Here is a 22,819-nt window from a genome sequence, read left to right as displayed (position 1 = left end):
ATCATCCAAAAATGGAGAGTATGGCACAACTCCATACCCTTCCAAGACATGTCCGTTCACATAAACTAAGGAGAGCATTAATCAGAGAAGCATGGTAACTTTGGAGGAGCTGCAGAGATCCACAGCACAGGTGTAAAAATCTGTCCACATGGGGGCGTGGCTTGCGCGCTGAAGAAGACGGCTGCTTAAGCCTAGAGCTCTCCACAGCCAGCCGTTTAACAGCAAAAAACAGGCAGGTATTCTCCTCTAAAAACATACCTAAATACTCTGCAGTACTCCTGGGACAGTAGGGGCAATAATGTCACGCAAAAGAGGACAAAAAAGGGGACCAAAAAAGCTGTCATCATTTACATTTAAACAGAGCAGTGAGCTGACTAAAATCCAAGATGGCGCCGCCGGATCTGTGAGGAAAAATAATAAAACTCACACAAACCTTTCTGATAGCCATCCACCTGAAATGGATGAGAAATTATCTTCCTCATATTCTAATGGCTCCTCTCAACTATCCCCAACATCTCAGGGACCCGCAAAATCGCGGATGAAGCTGGATTCATCTTGTCAAGCAGCTGATACTGTGAACACAGCTCTGCATAGTGATAATGCTATGTCCTCATTACAGACATCTATAGCTGCTTTCCCAACATCAGGTCAGCCAGTACTAGATACCACAATGAAAGAAATGCTTGTGTCATTACAATCATCTATTATATTTAATCTATCCTCCATGATTCATAAATTCTCTCTTGATATGAAACATATGGATGGTAGACAATGAAAACAAAATGGAGGAATGCACTGAAACATCGAATGAGCTAGTGGATGCATGTACAGAACAAAAAGATGATTCCATGTGGGTCAAGATGAAATTGGCAGATCTCGAGGACCACTCACGTCGAAACAACATTAAAATGAGAGGAATACCAGAGTCAGTTCTACCTATGGACTTACGTAACTATGCAAATACACTATTTTCTACATTATTGCCAGAATTATCGCAGATTGAACTTACAATCGATTGTATTCATAGAATTCCCAAACCAAAACATCTAGAAGAATCAATTCCCAGAGATGTTATTCTGCGAATTCATTTTTATCAAGCTAAAGAGCAAATTCTCTCCAAAGCAAGGGAGCTAACTACTCTGCCACCACCATACTCAGATATACAATTATTTGCCGATCTCTCGCAATTTACACTGCAAATGAGAAGACAGCTCAAAACTGTAACAAAGGCATTATCTAATCATAAGATCGCATACAAATGGAGACATTCAGCCACTATCTTGACCACTTACAACGGGAAACATTTTGCTATATCTACCATTGAAGATGGCATGCAATTACTCCAAACATGGGGTATTATAGTTGATCTTCCACATAACACCCCTGCCTTGAAGGAAAAACCTAATTTGTTCCACTTTGGACAAAAACGTGAACAAAATAGAATTAAATACAAATGAACTACTCCTGCCTGTTAAATGCATTACTGACATATACGGCCTGGTTTGATGCTCAATACCTTACTACTTGAACTTCACCCCCCTATCTTGGTTAGCATTCCTTTGAGTGGATTACTGCTGACTCTTGGAAAATATTTTTTTCTTTACTCTTTTATTTTTTTTTTATCTTCTCTCCCTTTTTTTTTTATCTTCTCTCCCTTTTTTTTTTTTTTTTCCCTCTTGCAATATATATTGCCAAATAACTACTAATAGAGTAATAACTCGTTTTTTTCATAGGTTTGAAAAAAAAAATCTACATTGTTGTGTGCATGATTTAATAGTAACTGTGAACTGATCATATAACAAATACTTAGATATTTAGTTTAAGCATTTTAGAAACTAGAGAATATTCTTTTATGAATATATAGATTTATAGTAACATCTAATTTTGATATATATTAATATGTTTTTCAAAATATTGTCCCTAAATGCAAGGGGACTGAATCACCCAGCGAAACGAAACTCTATGTGGAGGTCTGCCTTATCTTTTAATTGTGACATATTATGTGTTCAAGAGACACATTTTGCTAAAGATGCATCTCCCAAATGTCAACATAAACATTTTCCTCATATTTTTCAAACAAAATTCTCCAAAAAACAAAGAGGGGTGTTAATAGCCATTAGAGATACTATTACATTTCAATTAGATAATTGTATCACTGACCCTGAAGGTCGCTATATTTTTTTGATTTGTACCATTAACAATATTCAATACACCCTTGTATCTATTTATGCTCCGAATATGAGGAAAATGCATTTCATTAAAAAAACTATAGAGGAGGCGAAGAAAGTTCAAAAAGGACACCTCCTGATATGTGGCGATTTCTATTTGATTCCAAACAATGATATGGATTCTTCTGCTAAGTCCAAACGCTATGCTTCCCTTGATAAGTTCATAACTTTGAACTACTTATTTGATGTGTGGAGATGTGGACATGCTAATGAAAGGGATTACACATATTTGTCACCACGGCACAATACCTACTCCAGAATTGACTTATTCTTGACAGATAAATGGCTGCTTGACAAGATTTTATCCTCCCATATACATAGGGCCACGTGGTCAGATCATGCTCCCATTAGCATGTCTATGACAACCACATCATCCCAACCGAATTCATATATATGGAGAGCTAATAACTATATTCTCCAAAATGAAAACTACTCCACAACACTCCAACAACACCTTACTGAATTCTTTTCAATTAATTCGACGTCTATATCTGACCCAATGACATTATGGAATGCTCATAAAGCTGTTATGAGAGGGGTGTTTATGCAATTAGGTTCTAAAGCTAAAAGAAAGAGAAGATAGCCAAAGCTGAGGAACACAATAAAAAAGATCCTTCTCCTTTCATTAAAACACAAATTTTCCAGTTACATAATGAATTAAGAACCCTACTTCTAGAGACACATGAGAAATCCTATAAAAAATTCAGAGCTACCACTTATGCAACAGGGAACAAAGCAGGGAAAACAATGGCATTACGCATTAAAGGTTATCGATCTAAGACTAAAATTCCATTCCTCTACCATCCTCACACTAATGAAAAATTGCTTAAGCCTTCTTCAATAGCTGAAGCATTTAGCTCATATTATAATGATTTAAATAACATTAAGAACGATGGTGATACCCATCAACCTTCTCAGGAGGAGATTGACACCTTTTTGGAGAGTGTCAAACTTCTATCTATTTCCCCACAACAATTAGAATTTCTCAATTCTCCCTTTACTATCCCTGAAATTCTACAAACTATCCGTATTCTTCCTAACTTGAAATCACCTGGTCCAGATGGCTTTACAGGGGAATATTTAAAAAAAATTCAAAGTACTCTAGCACCTATACTATGTGACATTTATAATTTAGCAGCCAATTCTTCATCATTTCACAATGAAATGCTGAATGCTCTTCCAAAACCAGATAAGGAACCATCTTCACCTAAAAATTTTAGACCAATTTCCTTACTCAATTTAGATGTTAAAATTTATGCGAAACTTATAGCCAAAAGACTAGATAGTTTGTTACCCTCTCTTATCCATAGAGATCAATCGGGTTTCACCAAAGGAAGACAAGCATCGGATGCTACTAGAAGAATGATAAATATAATACACCATGTAGAACTCACCAAATCGACATCCCTGTTTCTGTCGCTTGACGCTGAAAAAGCGTTTGATAGAGTTCATTGGGGATACCTGTCATCAGTTCTGACTAAATTTGGCTTAACAGGTCAAATCAACAAAGCAATATTAGCCCTGTACTCTGTCCCCTCGGCTCTAGTGTATACTATGGATTCTTTATCACCTCCATTCCCAATAACAAATGGTACACGACAAGGATGCCCCTTATCCCCCTTAATTTTTAACCTTGTTATTGAACCCCTAGCTGAGAGTATTAGGTCCAACAAAAAAATTATAGGAGTTGCCATTGCTGAACAAGAACATAAAATCAACCTTTTTGCAGATGATGTTGTTCTTATGATTACTGATCCTGTGAAATCCTTACCGGAAATTCAGGAAACACTAAATATGTTCAGCAAAGTTTCTTATTACAGGCTTAACGCAAATAAATCTTGTATTTTGAACTTGGGGATAGATGAAAATACTACTAAACATCTTAAATTAAAATTCCCTTATACATGGACTGAAAGTACAATTAAATATTTGGGTATTCAATTATCAAATTCATGTAAAACACTGTTCCAATATAATTATATTCCACTTCGTAATGCATTACACGAAAATCTCACTAAACTAGCATCCCATGAATTTTCATGGATGGGACATTTGGCAGCATTTAAAATGCTTCACCTTCCACAAATTTTATACTTTTTTAGAACTCTCCCAATTACAGTTCCGTTAAAATATTTCCAATCCCTTCAGACTCTGTTTTCTAGATTCATTATTATTATTTAGCCTCGGGTCTTACACAGTCTAAGGAATGGTTTCTATCTCCTCCATCTACAATTTGGGGGAAGATGGAAACTGCTAAGATCCCAGGAAATAATCTATCAATATGGATTCCTTCGATGGCACTTGGAGCCAAGATACCTTCTCACATCTCCCCAACAATATTAGCAACACTTAAATCCTGGGTTCGATTTCTGCATCTCACTTCCTCACACCCTCTTCCTACCAAAGTCCAAATTCCGCTAAATACTCTACATAATTTCATGAAGACAACCTCATTTACACCATGGATAGAGAAGGGAATTAAATATTTATCTGATCTACTTGATAATGGGGTGATCAAACCATTTCCTACACTTCAAAAGAAATTTCAATTGCCAAATTCAGATTTATTCCTCTACATCCGAACTAAGAATTGCATTTCCAACCTCCCATCATGGACCTATAATGTTCCCCAATCGGCTTGGTCCTTCCTTAAGATCCCCATACATCAACAAAAAGGGATCTCTATTTTCTATAATCTTCTTCAACAAAAAAGTGTGTTTACAAAGACTATCCCTTTAATTAGATGGGAAGAAGACTTAGGATACACCTATACAGTTGACCAATGGGAAAAAGCTTGTAACACCACATATAAAGCCACATGCTGCTCTACATTATGGGAAGTATCCATTAAATTGACTCAATGCTGGTATCTTACTCCTGAGAAAATATCTAAATTCAATGGCACATTTGATGACAAATGTTGGAGATTGTGCGGCAAAAAAGGTGATATGTTGCATACATTTTGGACATGCCCTAAACTTGGGAAGTATTGGGAACAAATCTTTCAAGTTATGTCTGAAATTACCAAAACAGTCCTTCCTCCAAATCCCTCACTGGCTCTATTATCCATTGATCTTGATCAATATCCTATCCAGTTTAGAAATGTGTTTACCCATATTTTGCTGTCAGCCAGGATCAGTATAACGAGGAACTGGAAAAATCCTGATCCTCCTTCCATAAAAGAAGTGATAGAATCGACTCAAACTCACTACATTTATGAATCAATTCTAGCTCTTCGGCCTCACAAAAAAGAACATACTCATAAAATATGGCAGCCATGGTTAAAATGGGCTAGTCCCCAAAACATTGCACAAGTTCTTTGTTCCTAGATAACTTGAATTAAAAAATTACTTACCCCGCTCTAATATTTTAATCTTTGTTTTGTATCTATTAAATGACAGGTTACTATTACTGTCCCGAACACAGTTTAGCACCCATAGGGGTGTTCGGGAATATATTTAGGTTCATCATCTTTGAATTACTTGAATTGGCAGTATATAAATATATGAAGATAATATTTATATTACTTTTGTGTATTGTCTCCACAATGGATGTATTAATAACCTCCCGATCGTTATCTTTATTATCCCCATTATAATTGAGATAATTAATATGGTTTTCTTTATATTATATTTTTTATTATTTTTGGATACTATTATCTATGTATCTAAATACTGTAACTGATCTGTTATTTAGTCATAATTTCTTTTATTAAACTTTATTAAAAACTATTGATTAAAATAAAATAAAAAATCTGTCCACAGGACAACTTTTGTGCACTACACAAATCTGGCCTTTATGGAAGAGTGGCAAGAAGAAAGCTAGTGTTGAATAAAGCCATAATAAGTCTTGTTTGCAGTTTGCAAGAAGCACTCAACAAACATGTGGAAGAAGGTGCTCTGGTCAGATGAGACCAAAATTTAACTTTTTTGCCTAAAAGCAAAACGCTATGTGTGGCAGAAAACAAGCACTGCATATCACCCTGAACACACCACACCCACCCTGAAACATGATGGTGGCAGCATCATGTTGTGGGGATGCTTTTCTTCAGCAGGGACAGGGTCAGAGTTGATGGGAAGATCAATGGAGCCAAATACAGGGAAATTAGCCCTTGTACATACGGTCGGAGATTCCGACAACCAAATCCGTCGGATTTTGTCCAAAGGATCTTGTCCGAAACTGTTGCATACACACGGTCAGACAAAGTTGTCGGAAAATCCGATCTTTCAGAACGTGATGACGTAATTTAGTTACGATGGGACTACGTTCAGGCTAGTAGCCAATAGCTTTGATGTAGGAATTTGATCTGAGCATGCGTGGCACTTTGTCCGATCAGAATTCTCTACACATGATCGGAGTATGTCCGATCGGAGCATTTTGTCGGAAAATATTTCCAGCAAGTTAGAAAAGTTGGTCCGACGGATATTCTGACGGAAACAGTCCGATGCAGACCACACACAGTCGGAATATCTGACAAAACGCTCCGAACGGACACATTCCGTCTGAATCTCCGATCGTGTGTACAAGGGCTTAGAAGAAAAACTGCGTAGAATGCCGCGTACACATGAGTGGAATGTCCAACAGAAAAAGTCAGACGGAAGCTTTTCATCGTATATTCCGATCGTGTGTATGCCTCAGTGTCCCTTGTGTCTGCATCATCCCTAGATTAAACGCTATTTGGCAGCTAGGTAAGTGCCATGCAAGTTTCACCCAAATAGTGTAGCTTTCCTTCTACCCTGAGTACCCCATGCTATATAGTCTAGTCAGCCACTGTGTAAACATTAACCTCCTATATAGATTACCAGTAGCTAATATCTATGGTAAGTCACTATAATATATGGCAACTCCTCTGCCAAAGGCAAATAAATAAGAAGAAAATTTCCTAATATTTAACTGCCATATGCATCATTGCAAGCTCAAAAAGCCTTCAGGGGTTTCTAGTATATACAGTATATATATTAGATTGTGATCACCCAAAAGATTGCAGCAAAGTCTTACTACCTACCTCCTAAATGTAGCTGACCATCTCAGTCTCCCTTGCAACCATCCCTACTACCAAGATTGGAAGCCCCGTGGCAGCTAGGTAGTTGTCCTGCAATTTCTACTCAACTGGTGTGGTTTTCCTTTCAGCCTGAGCACTTGCCTAGCTGCCTTCACATGTCTCCACAGCACCTCTCCCGACATGGGGTCTCCTCACACAGTGGAGAGCTCCTGCCCCTTCACTCTACTGGGGTTGCTACCTCATCCCCTTTAAACCTGAACACACATGAATCACACAGGTTCTGAGGATAATAGAATGCAGTTAAGGCACCAAGTGAGTTTAATTACCACCCTAATCAGCCACAGAACCTGTGTAATTAATATGTGTTCGGTTTTAAAGGGATGAGGTGGCAACCCTAGCCAGTGCCAATCAGCTGACTTTCTTCTCCAGATATTTTCAGCTTCCCGACATGACATCTGCCTCCCTGTAGCTGAGAACTCAGGTTAGAGGTCCGCTGTGATGATACAACTGTCAAAACTGGAAACAGAGCCCCCCCCTCCAGTTGCGGAATGCCAGCAGGCCTCCCGCACAACAACTTATTGGTTGTGGTCCGATGCCCGGACCCCTTAATATGTATGGACTGTCCCCCCTAATGGCAATTATTATGGCCAATATTATCATACAGGCTTATGGGGGCGTCAGACGGATTTGCCTCCTGGCCCACTCCGCACTAAAAGTGTAGCGCAAGCTGGCGGGGACTCTTTTCGCGTCACGCCCCTGCAAAGTGCTGCGCTTTTCGGCCTAAGCCAAGATACAGCATTGCTGGTATAACCATGTAGTTACATGGCATGATTCTCGTGTTTTCCCATTGACCAAATTGTGGAAGCTATGGTCAGCAGACTGCAGTTGTCTTGTACCCTGCTCTGGGCACACCACTGTATTAGCAGATAAACAAGCACCATCTGTTTTGTGTGGTAAGTATATGTTGCCTTTCTCACCTAGGGCATCTGGGGACCTTGTCCTGGTATTGGTTTCCAGTTACTTGTGCTGACAAATATCATTAAACCTCAAATACATGCATTTTCAATGTTGAATTGAAAATTTTTTTTCCTTATTTCCACCACTAGATGTCCTCAATAAAGCAAAAATCTGAATTGTGGAATAACAAGCAAACCTCTGAAGGAGGGCACGTTTGAAATTCATACTTTTTGCATTCAAAATTTCTAAAACACCATACTGGCTCATCAGATACCAATATCAAAATTGACAGCTAAAAGCAATTGTCTGGCCTTTAAGAGGTATATGTTTCAAAATTGTGTCTTACCCTGGCTGTAGTAGGTATTCCTTCTCCTTTGGCTTTTTGTTCTTTCTTTGCTAAGAGAAGCTTTTCTTCTTCTGATTTGTCAGGATTCGCCCTGAAAAGGATAACATAACTACTTCAGTTTATATTGTATAGTATAAATAAAAGTATATTTAAAGCCAAAATGTATTTTTTTAGTCATGGATAAAGTAGGGAAGGGCTAGAACCCCTGTCAAGCCAAGTTTTCATTGCTGTCAGTGTGCCCTAGTGATAGTTGTTCACTAGAGCTGATTATGATAGGAAAGTAAAAAAATATGAGTTATCACCAGAGCCAGAAGTAAGGGTTTAATATTCTAGTGGGGGACAGCAACAACCATATAAGAGGGAATTCCTCTTATTTTGAAGAGATTTCCTATTAGATCCTGTTGTGCCTACCCATACCTCCCAGTTTTATGCGATGCGAATGAGGGACCCCCTATTAGCAAAAGTTTTTTACCACTTCTATTACTTTATATTGGCTTTTGGAATTTACAAATCCAGAAATTTGATTTAGCTCTATGAAACACTTTTTAAATGATAAGTAGTGCATTTAATATACAACTATATATAGCTAAGACCAAAATGAGGGACAAATGAGGAGGGACAGAGGGACTATATTCCAAATCAGGGACGATTGGGATCTATGCCTACCCAGCAGGAAGTGAGGATAATTGTTTCTAGTGGGACAGGGATGGCACAGAAACCATAGCTTTAGGTGGTCTTTAAATTAATACATAAAATATAAAAAAGGGCCCATAAAGTTATAAAAGGCAGGAATGGAATAATAGTGGGCCTTGGTACCTAAAGGCTGAAATCAGCCCAGGCTTTCATTGCCATCCCATTTCTGCATTAAGAACTTTAGGATCTTCCATATGCTATGGAACATCATTATGATTCCAGTAATAGCAAAGTGGTGTACCTGTATAGGGGGAAAGGGGTTACACTAGATCCCCTCAATCACCCTGCACACTACTGCTATGCTGGGTCCCTGCAAATCTATAGATTGTGCTGCACTTGCATAGCAATAATGTGCCTGGCAGTCCTGTCAGATACTATGGCACTGACTGAGTCAAAAATGTTCTCCTAGGCTCCTCCTCAGTTTTGAGGTGTCATATAACACAGTTGAGGGAAGCCTGCCAAGTCTGAGTGTTTTCTGTAGGTCTTATTTGCTAAGAGAGGGGTAGATTTGCTGGTCAAGGGAAGGATTTTTGCTGGTAGGGGGCTTGCAGAAGTAGAGCAGATTTTTGCTGGTGGAGGTAGGCAGGTTTTTGGTATGTAGAGAGTGCTTGGATGGTGGTGGTTGTTTGAGGGATGGGACAAAATACATTTTGGTCACTACATGCGCTGCTGTTAAACCCTTGAATTTTGTTGATAATAAAAGAAATTGGACTTAGACCTCATTCAAGCAATCTGAGCAAAACTAATAGAAATAGCCAGCGAGGGACCCCCAGTATCCTACAATGATGGACTATATTGACCACAGAAAGGAGACATGTAAGATAAAAAAAAAGTTATTTTTATTAGAAAAAGATTAAAAGATTGAAATGAAACTCAACAGAGAAACATATATAAAAAGCACGAAAATAAAATAACATGCAAATTGGAAAAATACTTTTCTAATTTGTATGTTATTTTATTTACATGCTTTTTTATATATTCCTCTGTTCGGTTATATACCAACTTTTTAATCTTTTTCTAATAAAAAATACTTTTATCTAACATTTGTCTCTTTTCTGTGGCCTATAAAGTCCGTCATTGTAGGATAATGGGGTTCCCCCCTGGCTATTTCTATTAGCTTTAGTTATCTTTAGCATGCCATCAGCTAGTAAACCCTTTGTTTTTGTTTATTATTTTGACCAACTTATTATTATATATCCAAGGTTCATATAAAGTAAATTTTCACTGGGTGTTAAGTTTTGCTTGGTATACCACTGCAATAGCATAACTGGCAGCAGTACTGTGAATGTTGCCATTGTTCCCTACCCCTTTACAATAACGTGTGCTGTACGCGAACCAATCGGAATCTACAAAAACCTTTCTTAATTGAGCTGATAATAATAAAAATGATAGCAAATGAAAGCAGATCTATTTTCAAGTTAGCCTATTCAACCCCCTTGTTTTTTGGGTTAATTTACTAAAGGCAAATAGGCTGTTAACTTTGCAAGGGAAGTTACACTGTGCAAGAGAATTGTCCCCAGAACTTAGTGAACGTGGTGCAAGAATACTCACTCAGGTACAAAGAAAATAAAAAACATTTTTGCTAGCACATGATTGGATGATGGAAGTTGGCAGAGCTTCCCTACATTCAGTAAGCTCTGGGAAAACATTCCCTGCAAAGTGAAAAATTGCCTTTAGTAAATCAATCCCAGTGTTTGCTTAATCAAACTACTCTGTTTGAATCGTCAGAATAACTTACAGGCCGCTGGCATTTTCAGAAATAGGTCAGCAATGGCAGCTGCCATACATTTCTTACTACAGTTTGGTGGGGTAATCAGAAGTAACCTTTTGGCAGTGAGCACACTACGGAAAGCTGATGTCTGACTGAATGCTGCAGGTTGCTATACTCTCATACCGCATACACTCTTTTGAATGAGTCAACTTGTTTCTTCCAACCACAAGTACTGCTGCAGAACATGTCTGAATTTGTGCATGCTCCTGACATCTGCCAGCTTGAATACTGGTGACACATACATGTCTGACGATCAAATTTCAACTCCGAGCCATCTCTTAGACATTCCATTTATACACTGTAGATGCCAAGTGCTTAACAGCTTCTTTCCTGAAGGTTTTTATCCATGATGACCGGAGCCTTTTTTAAGGTTAGTCGAAAAAAGTTTTTGGTGAGACAGATCTTCAAGTGACAGCAGAGTTGTATGTTTTGCTTCAGTTTTTAATAGCAATTACAAAGTTGTACCATGTTTAAAAATGTAGGAAAACTATGTCTTCCTTCACAAAATAAAGGCAGCTTACGGTTTAATGCTTGAGAAAGTTTACATAAAAAAAATACACCTTCCGACCTTGCCAATTTCTTGCGTTTGCGTTCCTCCGCTTTTGCCTTCTGTGCAGAAGTGAGATTTTCAGCCTCTGCAAGGTTATCAACGGCAATAGCAAGAAATACATTCAGTAAGATATCTGTTTTTATAAGATTAAGGATAATTTAAAAAATATCATGGGGCCACAAATCTTAAAATGCAATGCACTTTGCTATAATAAATCTGGTTAGATAGATAATTGTGAAATTTCACAATTGTATGTACAATCAAAATCTTTCCACCTTATTTATTAAAATTCTGTTTAACCTAAACATATTATTCTATCATTTACTTTATGAATTCTAAAATACCTAGACATCTTTACAGAAATCTATTTATGCTGAACGGAATACGCTTAGCATAGCCTCCCATTTAGATTTTATAGATTTTATATTGTGTCTATATACCGGTAGCTATAGTCACCTTGAGTTGTGTACAGACCTTCAAACATCAACACAGTTTGAGCCTAACTTGTTTTGAGTATAATATATCACCATAATCCTCCTACTGAATGGCAGTGATTTATGGCAGCACCTGCAGCTCATTTTCTGCCTCGAAGTCCCTCAAACCCTTCTTACACAAGGTTTCGGAACGATAGTACTATATGTTAGTGTAGCACCCTCTAGAGTACTAGATGTAAATAGGTTAGTTATAGTGAAGAAAAATTTGGCCTGGCTAAGAGCCAGGCCTGGGTTGAATCAGGGTCAGGGCTGAGTGATTCAGGGAGGCTAGGTTGACTCAGCAAGCATCACCTCTGTTAACTCCCCCTGCTCTCTGAAACCTAAGAAAAGCTTCCAGAAGTAGAGGGTGGAGTCTAAGAGGAGCTGCCTGGAGTACTGATGAGGATCCCAGCCAATCCCCAGCAAAGTGGGCTGGCAGGACCTCACAAATACTCATTGGTCATGCCAGCAAAGGGCAGTCGGTGGAAGATGGAGTGCTGAGGAGGCTGTTGGTGGCCCTTGAGGGTGCCCCCTAGACTGGTGAGGTGACCTTGGACCTGGGGCTCGGGTGCTGGAGGGTCCCGCTTCAACACACGGATGAATCCTTCTTGGAGGTATGGGAGCAAGGAGAGTACAGCTGGAGAAGGTCAGCACATCCAGGAGATCTCCTGAGAAGTCAGCGAGCGAGTGTCAGTCTGGGAGGACTATAAAGAAGTAGCCAGGCCGACTGGCAGTGCATGAAGATGTGGTGCTGAGATCAGTAGCCACAGGAATGTAAGCTGGACAATGACTTTTTGCTACACACTTAAAGGAGGCCTCGGATTCCTGCCTGCAAAGGGCTATTGCTTCTAAATCTGAGTGCCTTTGTCAGATCCACAAAACAGTGTGCCAGCTGGAGTTCTGCAAGCAAGCTAGTGCTGGAGGAAGAGAAGGAGTGTATAGAGAATGTGTATAGAGGAAAGTTGTCCCTGAAGTTGTCTAAAGTTAAGTGGGCATTCCATAATTTCCCTACCCCTATCCAAGTTCTAATCCCTCAGTAAATAACAAAAACAAAGCACTGGACTGTTCCCTGACTCAAATGTGTGGCTGTGAAATTTTGGTGTGCCTGGATGTGCAAGGTAGGGGATCCCATTTGTATTTGCGGCTCCTTAGGGGGTGCACTACAGTAGTCAACATGTAAAAGACTATAATTAATGATTTTAGACTTTAATACATTTATTTTTAATATTTATATTCGTTTCTTTATTATTTATTATTACCGTATTTATTGGCGTATAACATGCACCCCAAGTTTAGGGGGGAATTTTGTGGAAAAAACTTTTTAGGAGGGAAATTTAAGGAAAAAAACTTACATTTAAATGCCCATCAATGCAGCCTTATCAGTGTCCATCTGAAGACTTGTCAGCGTCATTTGCAGCCTTGTCATTGCAGCCTGTCCTCATTGCAGCCTTGTAATGCAGCCTGTCCTCATTGCAGCCTGTCCTCATTGCAGCCTTGTCATTGCAGCCTTAGTGATGTCCGCTTATTTTTTTTTTAAATGGCGCCGCCGAAATGTCCTGTGTATCTCGGCCACTCTCAGACCTTCTCGACGGCTTTCGGCCGCCTCGGCCCTTCTCGGCGGCTTTCGGCCGCCCAGAGCCCAAAAAATCGTGCGGAAATCGCGGAGTATCGGCGTATAACACGCACCCGCGATTTTCCCCTGATTTTAAGGGGGAAAAGTGCGTGTTATACGCCGATAAATACGGCATATATTTTATTTATTCTATTGGTATTTCCAGCAGTTTTTTTTTTTTTTTTTTTTTACAACATAATGACTAAAGGATACAGTTCCCACAAACAAATAAGATGATAAAGTAAATGCAGACAGACATCCCAGAGTAGGTTGGGCCACCATAGGCCATGATTCCATTATACATCACGGAGGTCCAGTCCTCTCCAGTCAAAATCTATGAGAAAAACAATCAGATTAAGGAATCCATTTATATATTACAGTGTATATTCGACCAAAGTATACAAACTGAAAGAAGAAAAATCATGTCATGCAAAAATGTTTTTGAGTCAGAACTGAGGAAGCTACTTGGATGAGCAAGGAACCGTTTTCAACATGTCCAGTTAAATATGACTACTTACTACTAGTCCTGTAAACCAAATGTGACACTGGAGCTCATGTGAATGCAAAACTCCTCTGGACCTCCCAAAAAGTTTTTTGACCTGTCCTTACTACAGTGATTACAAATATCTTAACCATATATGAAACACAATTGCACTAATTATTTGAGTGCTGGCTAAATTAGTTTAGATGTGCATAAGTTGTTTGATATTGTTATATCAGTCATTATGTCTTTTTATCATGCCTTAAAGTAGATATAAACGCAGTCATTGTTATGTTATTCAGATCAGCGGGTTTCATTGAAATAATGCCTTAAAATAATAACCTCCCCATCAATGTCCTTGCTCAGGCACTTCTTGTTATGATGTTACATAGTTACATAGTAGGTGAAATAGAAAAAAGACACAAGTCCATCCTATGGGTGTGATTATATGTCAGTATTACATTGTATATCCCTGAATGTTGCGGTCGTTCAGGTGCTTATCTAATCGTTTTTTAAAACCATCGATGCCCCCTGCTAAAGCCATCACCTGTGAAAGGGAATTACACATCCTTGCCGCTCTTACAGTAAAGGACCCTCTATGTAGTTTAAGGTTAAACCTCTTTTTTTCTAAGATTAATGACTGGCCACGTGTCTTGTTAAACTCCCGAAAATGTTTTATCCCTATTGTGGGGTCACCAGTACGGTATTTTTATATTGAATTCATATCCCCTCTCAAGTGTCTCTTCTCCAGAGAGAATAAGTTCAGTGCTCGCAACCTTTCTTCATAACTAATATCCTCCAGACCCTTTATTAGCCTTGTTGCCCTTCTTTGTACTCGCTCCATTTCCAGTACATCCTTCCTGAGGACTGGTGCCCAGAACTGGACAGCATACTCCAGGTGCAGCCGGACCAGAGTCTTGTAGAGTGGTAGAATTATCACTTTATCTCTGGATATTGCATGCCAATATTCTGTTTGCTTTGTTAGCAGAAGCTTGGCAATACAATTTACCTTAACCCATTCGATTTTAGTTGACTAAAATGTATGAGATTTTAGTCGACTAAAACATACGGGAGATTTTAGTCAATTAAAATATGACTAAAACTAAAACAATTTAGATAACTAAAATACGACTAAAACTAAAATGGCATTTTAGCCAAAAGACTATAAAACAAAATAAAAATTTGCTGCCAAAATTAACACTGGTGACTCAGTCCCTTATTACATCATTGCCAGTATGCCTCCTGCTTACATTACTGGATGACCCCGCCCCTTTGTTTACTTTAGTGGCAGGGAGAACCAGCAATGTCATATGGCGGAAGTAGTTAGGTTCAGCGGGTGGCAGAGTATCTTTTTCTCATGCAGATCAGCGGCTGTAGTTCTCCATGATGCAAAAATGGACCATTTGTCCATTGAACCACTTGACCCCCTCCCTGACCAGGCCATTTTATGCAATACGGCACTGCGTTATTTTAACTGACAATTATATGTTTGTTCGACCCTGTACCCAAATATCATTTACGTTTTTTTCCCCCCACAAATAGAGCTTCCTTTTGGTGGCATTTGATGACCTCTGTAGCCAGGGGTTTGCTACTATAGTCATTAGAGTTGAACAGTTCGTTGTTGTTTGCAAATGAGTTTGGCTCCCCCTAGTGTCTGGGTTGGTTAGGATTTTTCCTTACTCTTTGAGAATAATGCAGCAAAGCATTGTGGGAGATGTAGTCTGGAGGAGGAAGTGACTCTGTTAGCTGGATTAGCCCTGAACTACAGGACAGACAATGCAAAGCGTGCAGAACTGCCTGCTGGGAGGAGTGATTAAAGGAAAGGCACGGCCTGTTTTCAGCCTCTCTGGACGCCATTTTACACCTGCCAGTAGGAGGTCTGTATGTGACCAGGAGTGAGGGACTGCGGCCTATACAGCAGAGAGCCAGATCGCCCACCTCTGAGGGATCTCGGAGGACAGCCCTGCTATTCTAGCAAGTGGACCAGCCTGCACTTCAGAGCAACTGGAAGCCCCCTGCACTTCAGTCCATCAGGAGTTGCAGCACGGCGTGGCGGCGCCATCTTCACCAGACGGAGACACCGGGAGGGGATTCCAGATGGAGTCCATTGTGGTGAGAGAGCACCAGCCCATTCCAGTAGAGATTACAGTATTGCTGAGTGAGTTCTTTCTATAGACTGCTAGTGAGACTTGTAGTTCTTCACAGGCATCTTACAGCTGGACTTTGGGGCCTTGTCTTTCTCCCCTGCACTGTAAGGTCAGTAGTACTGCACTCACATGTAAAGAGGAATCTACAAGCGGTGATATTTCTTCAGTTAAGCAATCATCAGCACACCTTTTTTGTTCTACAGACATTTCTTTCTGTTTGTCTCTATATGGTATGGTCAGCACTACTTTGTCATTAGACTTAGCCCTTGTACACACGGTCAGAAATTCCAATGGAAAATGTCTGATCAGACCGTGTTGTCGGACAAACCGACCGTGTGTGGGCTCCATCTGACTTTTTCCGTCGGAATGTCAGACCAACAAAGTTTCAGAGCTGGATATAAAATTTTCCGACAACATGATCCGATCAGACAAAGTCAGATCGTTTGTAGAGAATTCCGATCGGACAAAGTGCCACGCATGCTCAGATAAAATTACGAGACCAAATCACGTTCTGAACGATCGGATTTTCTGACAACTTTGTCCGACCGTGTGTATGCAACACCAGTTTCGGACAAAATCTGTTGGAAAAAATCAGACGGATTTTGTGCTCGGAATTTCTGACCGTGTGTACAAGGGCTTAGACTATATGTGTTTACCAGTTCAACAGTACTAGGGTCTTGTCAAATCTGTTTACTTGGTGTTTACTGCAGTAGCTAGAAAATATGTTATCTGTTGGGTGAAACAAATGTGAAGGTCCTAAACTCCTCACTGCATATTCAACCAATTCTGCAAACAAAATGCTGAACTGTTACAAGGTAGCCGATACTGACTCCTCATGTTGCTGGCACTGACATGGTTATATAAATAGTGCTTTTGAACAGATAAATAAGCAGACCAATATAGCATTGTGCCTAACCAGGCAAGAAGAAACTGCAGGGAGGCAAGGCTTGTCAATGAGGGTAGCTTCACACCGACGTTGACAGCTGTTTCATGGATCAAACTGCTTTATCAGTATGACTTACTATATTTTTATATAGCCATTTCAATGCCAGAAATGAAGCTCTTGTAACAGCTCAGTAGTTATTTAAAACATTTAAAACATTTGGTGTATTTATTATTTAAGTCAATCACAACAAAAATGGGCAAGCAAAAATTTAAAGTAGTAAGTTCACTATTTTTAAATTAATTTCAACATTGTAAAATCCATTCAGAAGACATTGTTCCAAAGAACAGTAAGCAGCTAGTTTTATCTGTAATAACAAATTTTACAATATCCAATTTTTCTGACATTTGTTTAATTTAAAAAATATATTAACTGTGTCTGTAGCCACCCAAGCCCCCCTGGCAGTGTAATGCCCTGTACATATGGTCGGACATTTTGGCCCGAACTTGTCTTGCATACACATGGTCGCACAAAGTTGTTGGAAAATCCGATCATTTAGAACGAGGCGACGTACAACATGTACGACGGGACTGTAAGGAAGTCAGTAGCCAATAGCTTTCATCTCGTAATTTATTCTGAGCATCTGTGGCACTTTGTGCGTCGGAATTGTCTACACAATTCGAATTTAAACGATCGGATTTTGTTGTCGGAAAATTTTAGAACAAGATCCCAAACTTTGTGTGTCAGAAATTCTGACGGAAAAAGACAGATGGAGCCCACACACGATTGGAATTTTCGATAATAGTCCGATCGCACATTTTCCGTCGGAAAGTCTGACCGTGTGTACAGGGCATTACAGTTTTTCTCAGCCCAGACTATAACACGTAAAAACACAATCATTCTCTTCAATGTAAATCAGTCATACTACTGTGATGTATCCTACAGCAACCCAGTCTTAACACTGTTATCTGTGTAACCCTGCCTCTGATCAGATGTAAGAACCTCAGTGGAGTTCCCTTGGTTTAGCTGTGAGAGGCAGCCCCATTGAAAGCACTCGCATTTAATTTCTCATGCAGCATTCATATGCGAGTGATCAGCCCTAGACACAGACTGCCGCGATTAGCCTCCCATTGCTTTCATCACATCTAATTGGAGACCGGGTGCATTGGCGTGTCTGAATGCACTTTAAAGAGTGCTCTATTTGCAGTAACCCATAGCAGTCTACAGTGGCAAGAAAAAGAATGCAAACCCCTTGCAATTAACTGGTTTTCTGCAGTAATGTGCCATACAATGAGATCTGATCCTCATCTACTGTAAGACCCCTTTCCTGGCCATACCTAACATACGTTTTTTGGTCTTGCTCCAGGCCACCTGTGGATTGCAGTTGGTTAGTACTTTGGTTGCTGCAAGGATATCCCCCCTACCGCACCACTCCTCCATGTTCAGCCTCTCATGGAGTTGGACGACCCAAAATGTTGGATGTAAACCCTCCTTAAACCGGGTATCCCTTGTGCCAGGTATGTGTGGGCAATGTTGCTTAGATAGCACAAATATTCTACAGCAGGGATATGCAATTAGCGGACCTCCAGCTGTTGCAAAACTACAAGTACCCTCATGCCTCTGGATGTAATTCTTGTGGCTGTCAGAGTCTTGCTATGCCTCATGGGACTTGTAGTTCTGCAACAGCTGAAGGTCTGTTTATTGCATATCAATGTTCTACAAGTATGGTATTAGTAAGCTCCGCAATGTCACCATTGGACTCTCCCTTTTCCTGTCTTGTAGAGGCATCATGCCGCTCTACTGGCTTTGTCTTCAGTCTCAGAGTGGTGGTAGATGATGTCACAGAACGCAGGGAGACGGGCTGCGTGGGGTAGCGAACGCCAGTCACCAAGCAGCAGTTAAACAGTGTTAGAGCCGGCAGAGAAACTGATTTCTCTGCAGCCCTGCCAGTTTTCTCTTGTGCAGTAAAGAATTGTCACTGTTTGCTCCCCTGCTGTGCTATATGGTCCCGGGGGTTAGGCAGTCTAACTGTTTTTTGTTTCAGATTCTGTGTCTCCTGTCTGCCACTGGAAGGCTGCTTGACCTAACCTGCTGCTGCATCTGAAGCAAGTAGAAGAAAGCACATGGGACTTAAAGAGACAAGGTACCTGTTTTTTTCTGGGTGACAGAATGTTTTTTTCCATATTTATTTTTGCAGATATGAGCTCACCCCACCTGTCAGTGGCACAGAAGACTAACAAAGGTAAGAGGGGGCAGAGTGGGACATATTTTAAAAAGAGTGCTCAAGGAATGTAAAGTATGGTGTTTAGCATTATTTTACGAGCAGAAGCACTAAACGCAAACACTCCAGAAAACATAAGCCCGCCACTGGTCAGCTGCTGACCAGGACAATATGCATTCCTCACATTCCCTCACAGGGTGGCTTTCATGCTCCTCAAGCAGCTCACGTGGCAGTGGCTCACATGCGTTTATATCAGTGCAATAGAAAATGCTTTGCCGAATATTGGCCATTAATTGGCATGGATTGCCTCAAATGCCAATGGATAAGAAAGCGGATGCACAAATTTCAAAGCCTAGAGACTGTAGAGCAAAGTATGTGACAAATATCCATGCCGCAGGCAAGACGCAGGCCCAACCATCGCAAATGCATGCAGATATTCCAAAGGAAGAAAAAGGAAGGGCTTTTTTTCCCACTAAAAGAACACATCTGGGGCTTTCTCCCCATTCTTTCTAGTACCCAAGGCATCAGGAGTTTTTCCTACTGTCTGGGTTTGAAGAAATTAAATGGGTACATACACAACAAAAGATTCAAGATGGAGTTCGTGCAAACAGTAATGGTGATAGTTCAGCATGAGGATCGGTTAGAGTCAATCAACCTGGCTAACATATACTTCCATATACCAATTGGTGTGTAACGCCAGAGACATTGGAGATATGTGACCGACGATCACTTCCATTTCAGGTATCTGCCATTTTTAGAACTGACACAGCACCAATTGACGAAACGTTTTGAACATTTTGTTGGCAGTAATTCATCTTTGGGAATAAGGCTCTACCGTTACTTGGATGACGTTTTGATTGTCACAGGTGTAAGTCAGGAGCTGGCAAAGCATCACAAGCTTGTCCTAGAAATCCTTTTCCAAGTTCAGTCAACTAGTGAACAAACAGGAAAAACAGTTAACCCCTTCTTAATCTGTGAAAGATCTTCGAGTAGTTTTTCATGCCCAAATATGTCAAGTGGTTTTCCAAAACAGCAAAATGAAAATCTGCATATGAAGACTCATCAAGACAGCATTTAGGTCAGCGAGGGATTGCATTGTCCCCACTGGGACATTTTCCCGTGGCCCTTCCAGTGCTACCTTGGGCCAGCGGGCACATGGGGGCTTTTCAATTTGCCTTCTTCAGTTAATGGGATGAGCTATCTATGGTTCAGAAAGTCTTTGTGTCTGCACAAATTGTCAAGAACTGGAGTTTTGGACACCAGTGTGCCTCTTTTGTGGCTTGCCTTTCAGCCCAGGAGATGGAATAATTCTGACGCCGGATGCCTGTCTGCCTCCAGTCTCAAGAGATAAGTGCAAGGTCATGGGAGCCTAGTGGAATGCAGATGCTCTGACTAACTTAAATGTAAGGCCATTTTTTTAAGCAAACTTTTTAGGATCTTTCGCCAAGGGGCCTGAGTGAAGTTGATGATTGACAACAAGACAGCAGTAGCTTACATTGCCCACCAAGAGGACATCAAGCATCTGTCTTTTCCTTTTACTTTTCGTAACAAACTTTTTGCTGGACGAAGAGCCACTTACAGGCAGTTTACTTACTGGGAAAGCAGGATCCACTAAAAGATTAGTTAGGCAAATTATTTTCTAACAAGAAGTACCTCAACTGATATTGGCTCTAGGGTACATTCCAGCAGTAGTTCTCATAGAGAGTCCACTGAACACACAGCTTGTATTGTGTAACAATGTACAAAGGTGAAGTGATGTCATTCAGCACCACCATCCAGTGAGACTCTTAATAGCCTGGCTATTGAATTGGCCGGACTAGAGGTGCAGGGATTCTCATCCGAGGTGGTTCAGACCTTGACGAAGACCACAAGACCATGAATGCTAAATATGAGCATATGAGGGAAGTTTGTTCTGTTTGCTCAGCAAAGTTTTCTTTCCTGTGTCCCCAGCTCTATGCATTTTTACAATTGGCGCTTGAGGTTGGTCTGGCATACAACTCCATTGAACAAATGCTTCATGCGGGCCGTAATCCATATACGACCACCAAGGAAATTCTTGTTTCCTTCATGGGACTTGGTTCTGAGAGCACTAGTACAGGCATCCTTAACTCCAATAGCTTCATTTCCATTGCAGTTTCTAGTGGTAAAATGAGTTCCTCTGTCAGCAGTTGCTTCAGACAGAAGGATGTTGGAGGTTGCAGCACTTTCCAGCAAAGATCCCTTTTGTGTCTTTTTACCAGAAATAGTGATACTACGTCCAACTCCAAGTGGTATCCAGTTTCCAGGAAAGTGGACAATGCTTTTAGTTTTGCTGTCAGGTTCTTGAGTCATCTTCTATTGGTTCACCAGGGTGATTAGATTGACATGCAAGAAGTGGGCCTTTCTGCTCAGGAACAGGGGCAAGCTCCTTCGACCTGAGGGGTGGCAGCCTTTGGGGCAGTTATGCTAGGATGTCAGTGAAGGGTATATGAGAGATGGCTAGCCCTTCATTCAACTTTACAAGCTAGGCGTGCAGTCCGCAAGTTCTGCAAAGTTTGGGACGAGACATATAAATATTTTTTTGGCAACTTATCTTTGATTGCCAATGTTTCTTTTTATGTGTTCTCTCCCTCCCATTTATTCAGCTAGTTAAATCCCATTGTGTGCTGACGTGAGGTATGGCCAGGAATATGGAAAATTATTATCAAATACCGTAATTTTCCTTTCCTGGCCTATCCTCACGTCAGCACAGGACTCCCTCCCTAGTGGCCTGTCACAGGCTAGGTTAGTGGGGGAGGGGCTGTCTTTTATTTTGCTAGTAAGAGGTGGTCCTTTGGCGCCAACCTATTGTGTGCGGATGTGAGGATTGGCCAGGAAAGGAAAATTACGGTAAGTATTTGATAACAATTTTCCATATTCCCATTGGAGCCGCCCATGCGTTAGCGCTAAAGCGCTGCTCATTTTAGTTGCGCTTTACCGCTGTTTCAGAGGCACTTTTTTGCTTTTAACCACCCGCTATCGACCGAAAATGGGGTTAAACGCGCCTGTGTTGCGGCGCTTCAAAAGCGATGGCCATTTATTTCAATGGGCAGGGCGTTTTGGGAGTGCTGTGTACAGCGTTCCCAAACCACCCCAAAGATGCTGCTTGCAGGACTTTTCATAATGTGTGAGAAGTCACACCAAAATGAATGGGAGGCGGTTTTCAGGCACTTTACAGGCACTATTTCGGAAAACGTTTGAAAACCGCCTCAGTGTGAAAGGGATCTTAGTCACAACAATAGATAAGCACAATGCGCTTAAGCTGTTATCCCATGTCTTAATTGAACACATCCATTAACCTCTTCAGCCCCGGAAGGTTTCACCCCGACCAGGCATTTTTGTTGCGATACGGCACTTGTTATTTTTACTGACAATTGCACGGTTGTGCGACACTGTCAAATAATAGTCATAGTCAAATAAAATGTCCTTTTTTTCCC

The 22,819-nt window shown here is 40.5% G+C and overlaps 1 protein-coding gene across 2 annotated transcripts in view; it reads right to left on the bottom strand.

Moving 5' to 3' along the window:
* The window catches only part of CACNA1S (calcium voltage-gated channel subunit alpha1 S), a 223,094-nt gene that overhangs the window by 97,897 nt on the left and 102,378 nt on the right, over positions 1-22,819 (bottom strand). For both annotated transcript variants that reach the window (XM_077481482.1, XM_077481483.1), the window contains exons 14-16: positions 13,846-13,966; positions 11,566-11,680; positions 8,534-8,624 (exon numbers count right to left, since the gene is read on the bottom strand). In XM_077481482.1, the coding sequence (XP_077337608.1) occupies positions 8,534-8,624; positions 11,566-11,680; positions 13,846-13,966 (327 nt within the window). The remainder of the gene's footprint in view (positions 1-8,533; positions 8,625-11,565; positions 11,681-13,845; positions 13,967-22,819) is intronic.

Source organism: Lithobates pipiens, unplaced genomic scaffold (assembly GCF_037356315.1).
Source record: "Lithobates pipiens isolate NorthernLeopardFrog02 unplaced genomic scaffold, aLitPip1_a1.2 Scaffold_16, whole genome shotgun sequence".
NCBI classification, from domain to species: domain Eukaryota; kingdom Metazoa; phylum Chordata; class Amphibia; order Anura; family Ranidae; genus Lithobates; species Lithobates pipiens.
Note: the sequence above shows the minus strand (reverse complement) of the source record. Positions and strands in the feature narration are given on the sequence as shown.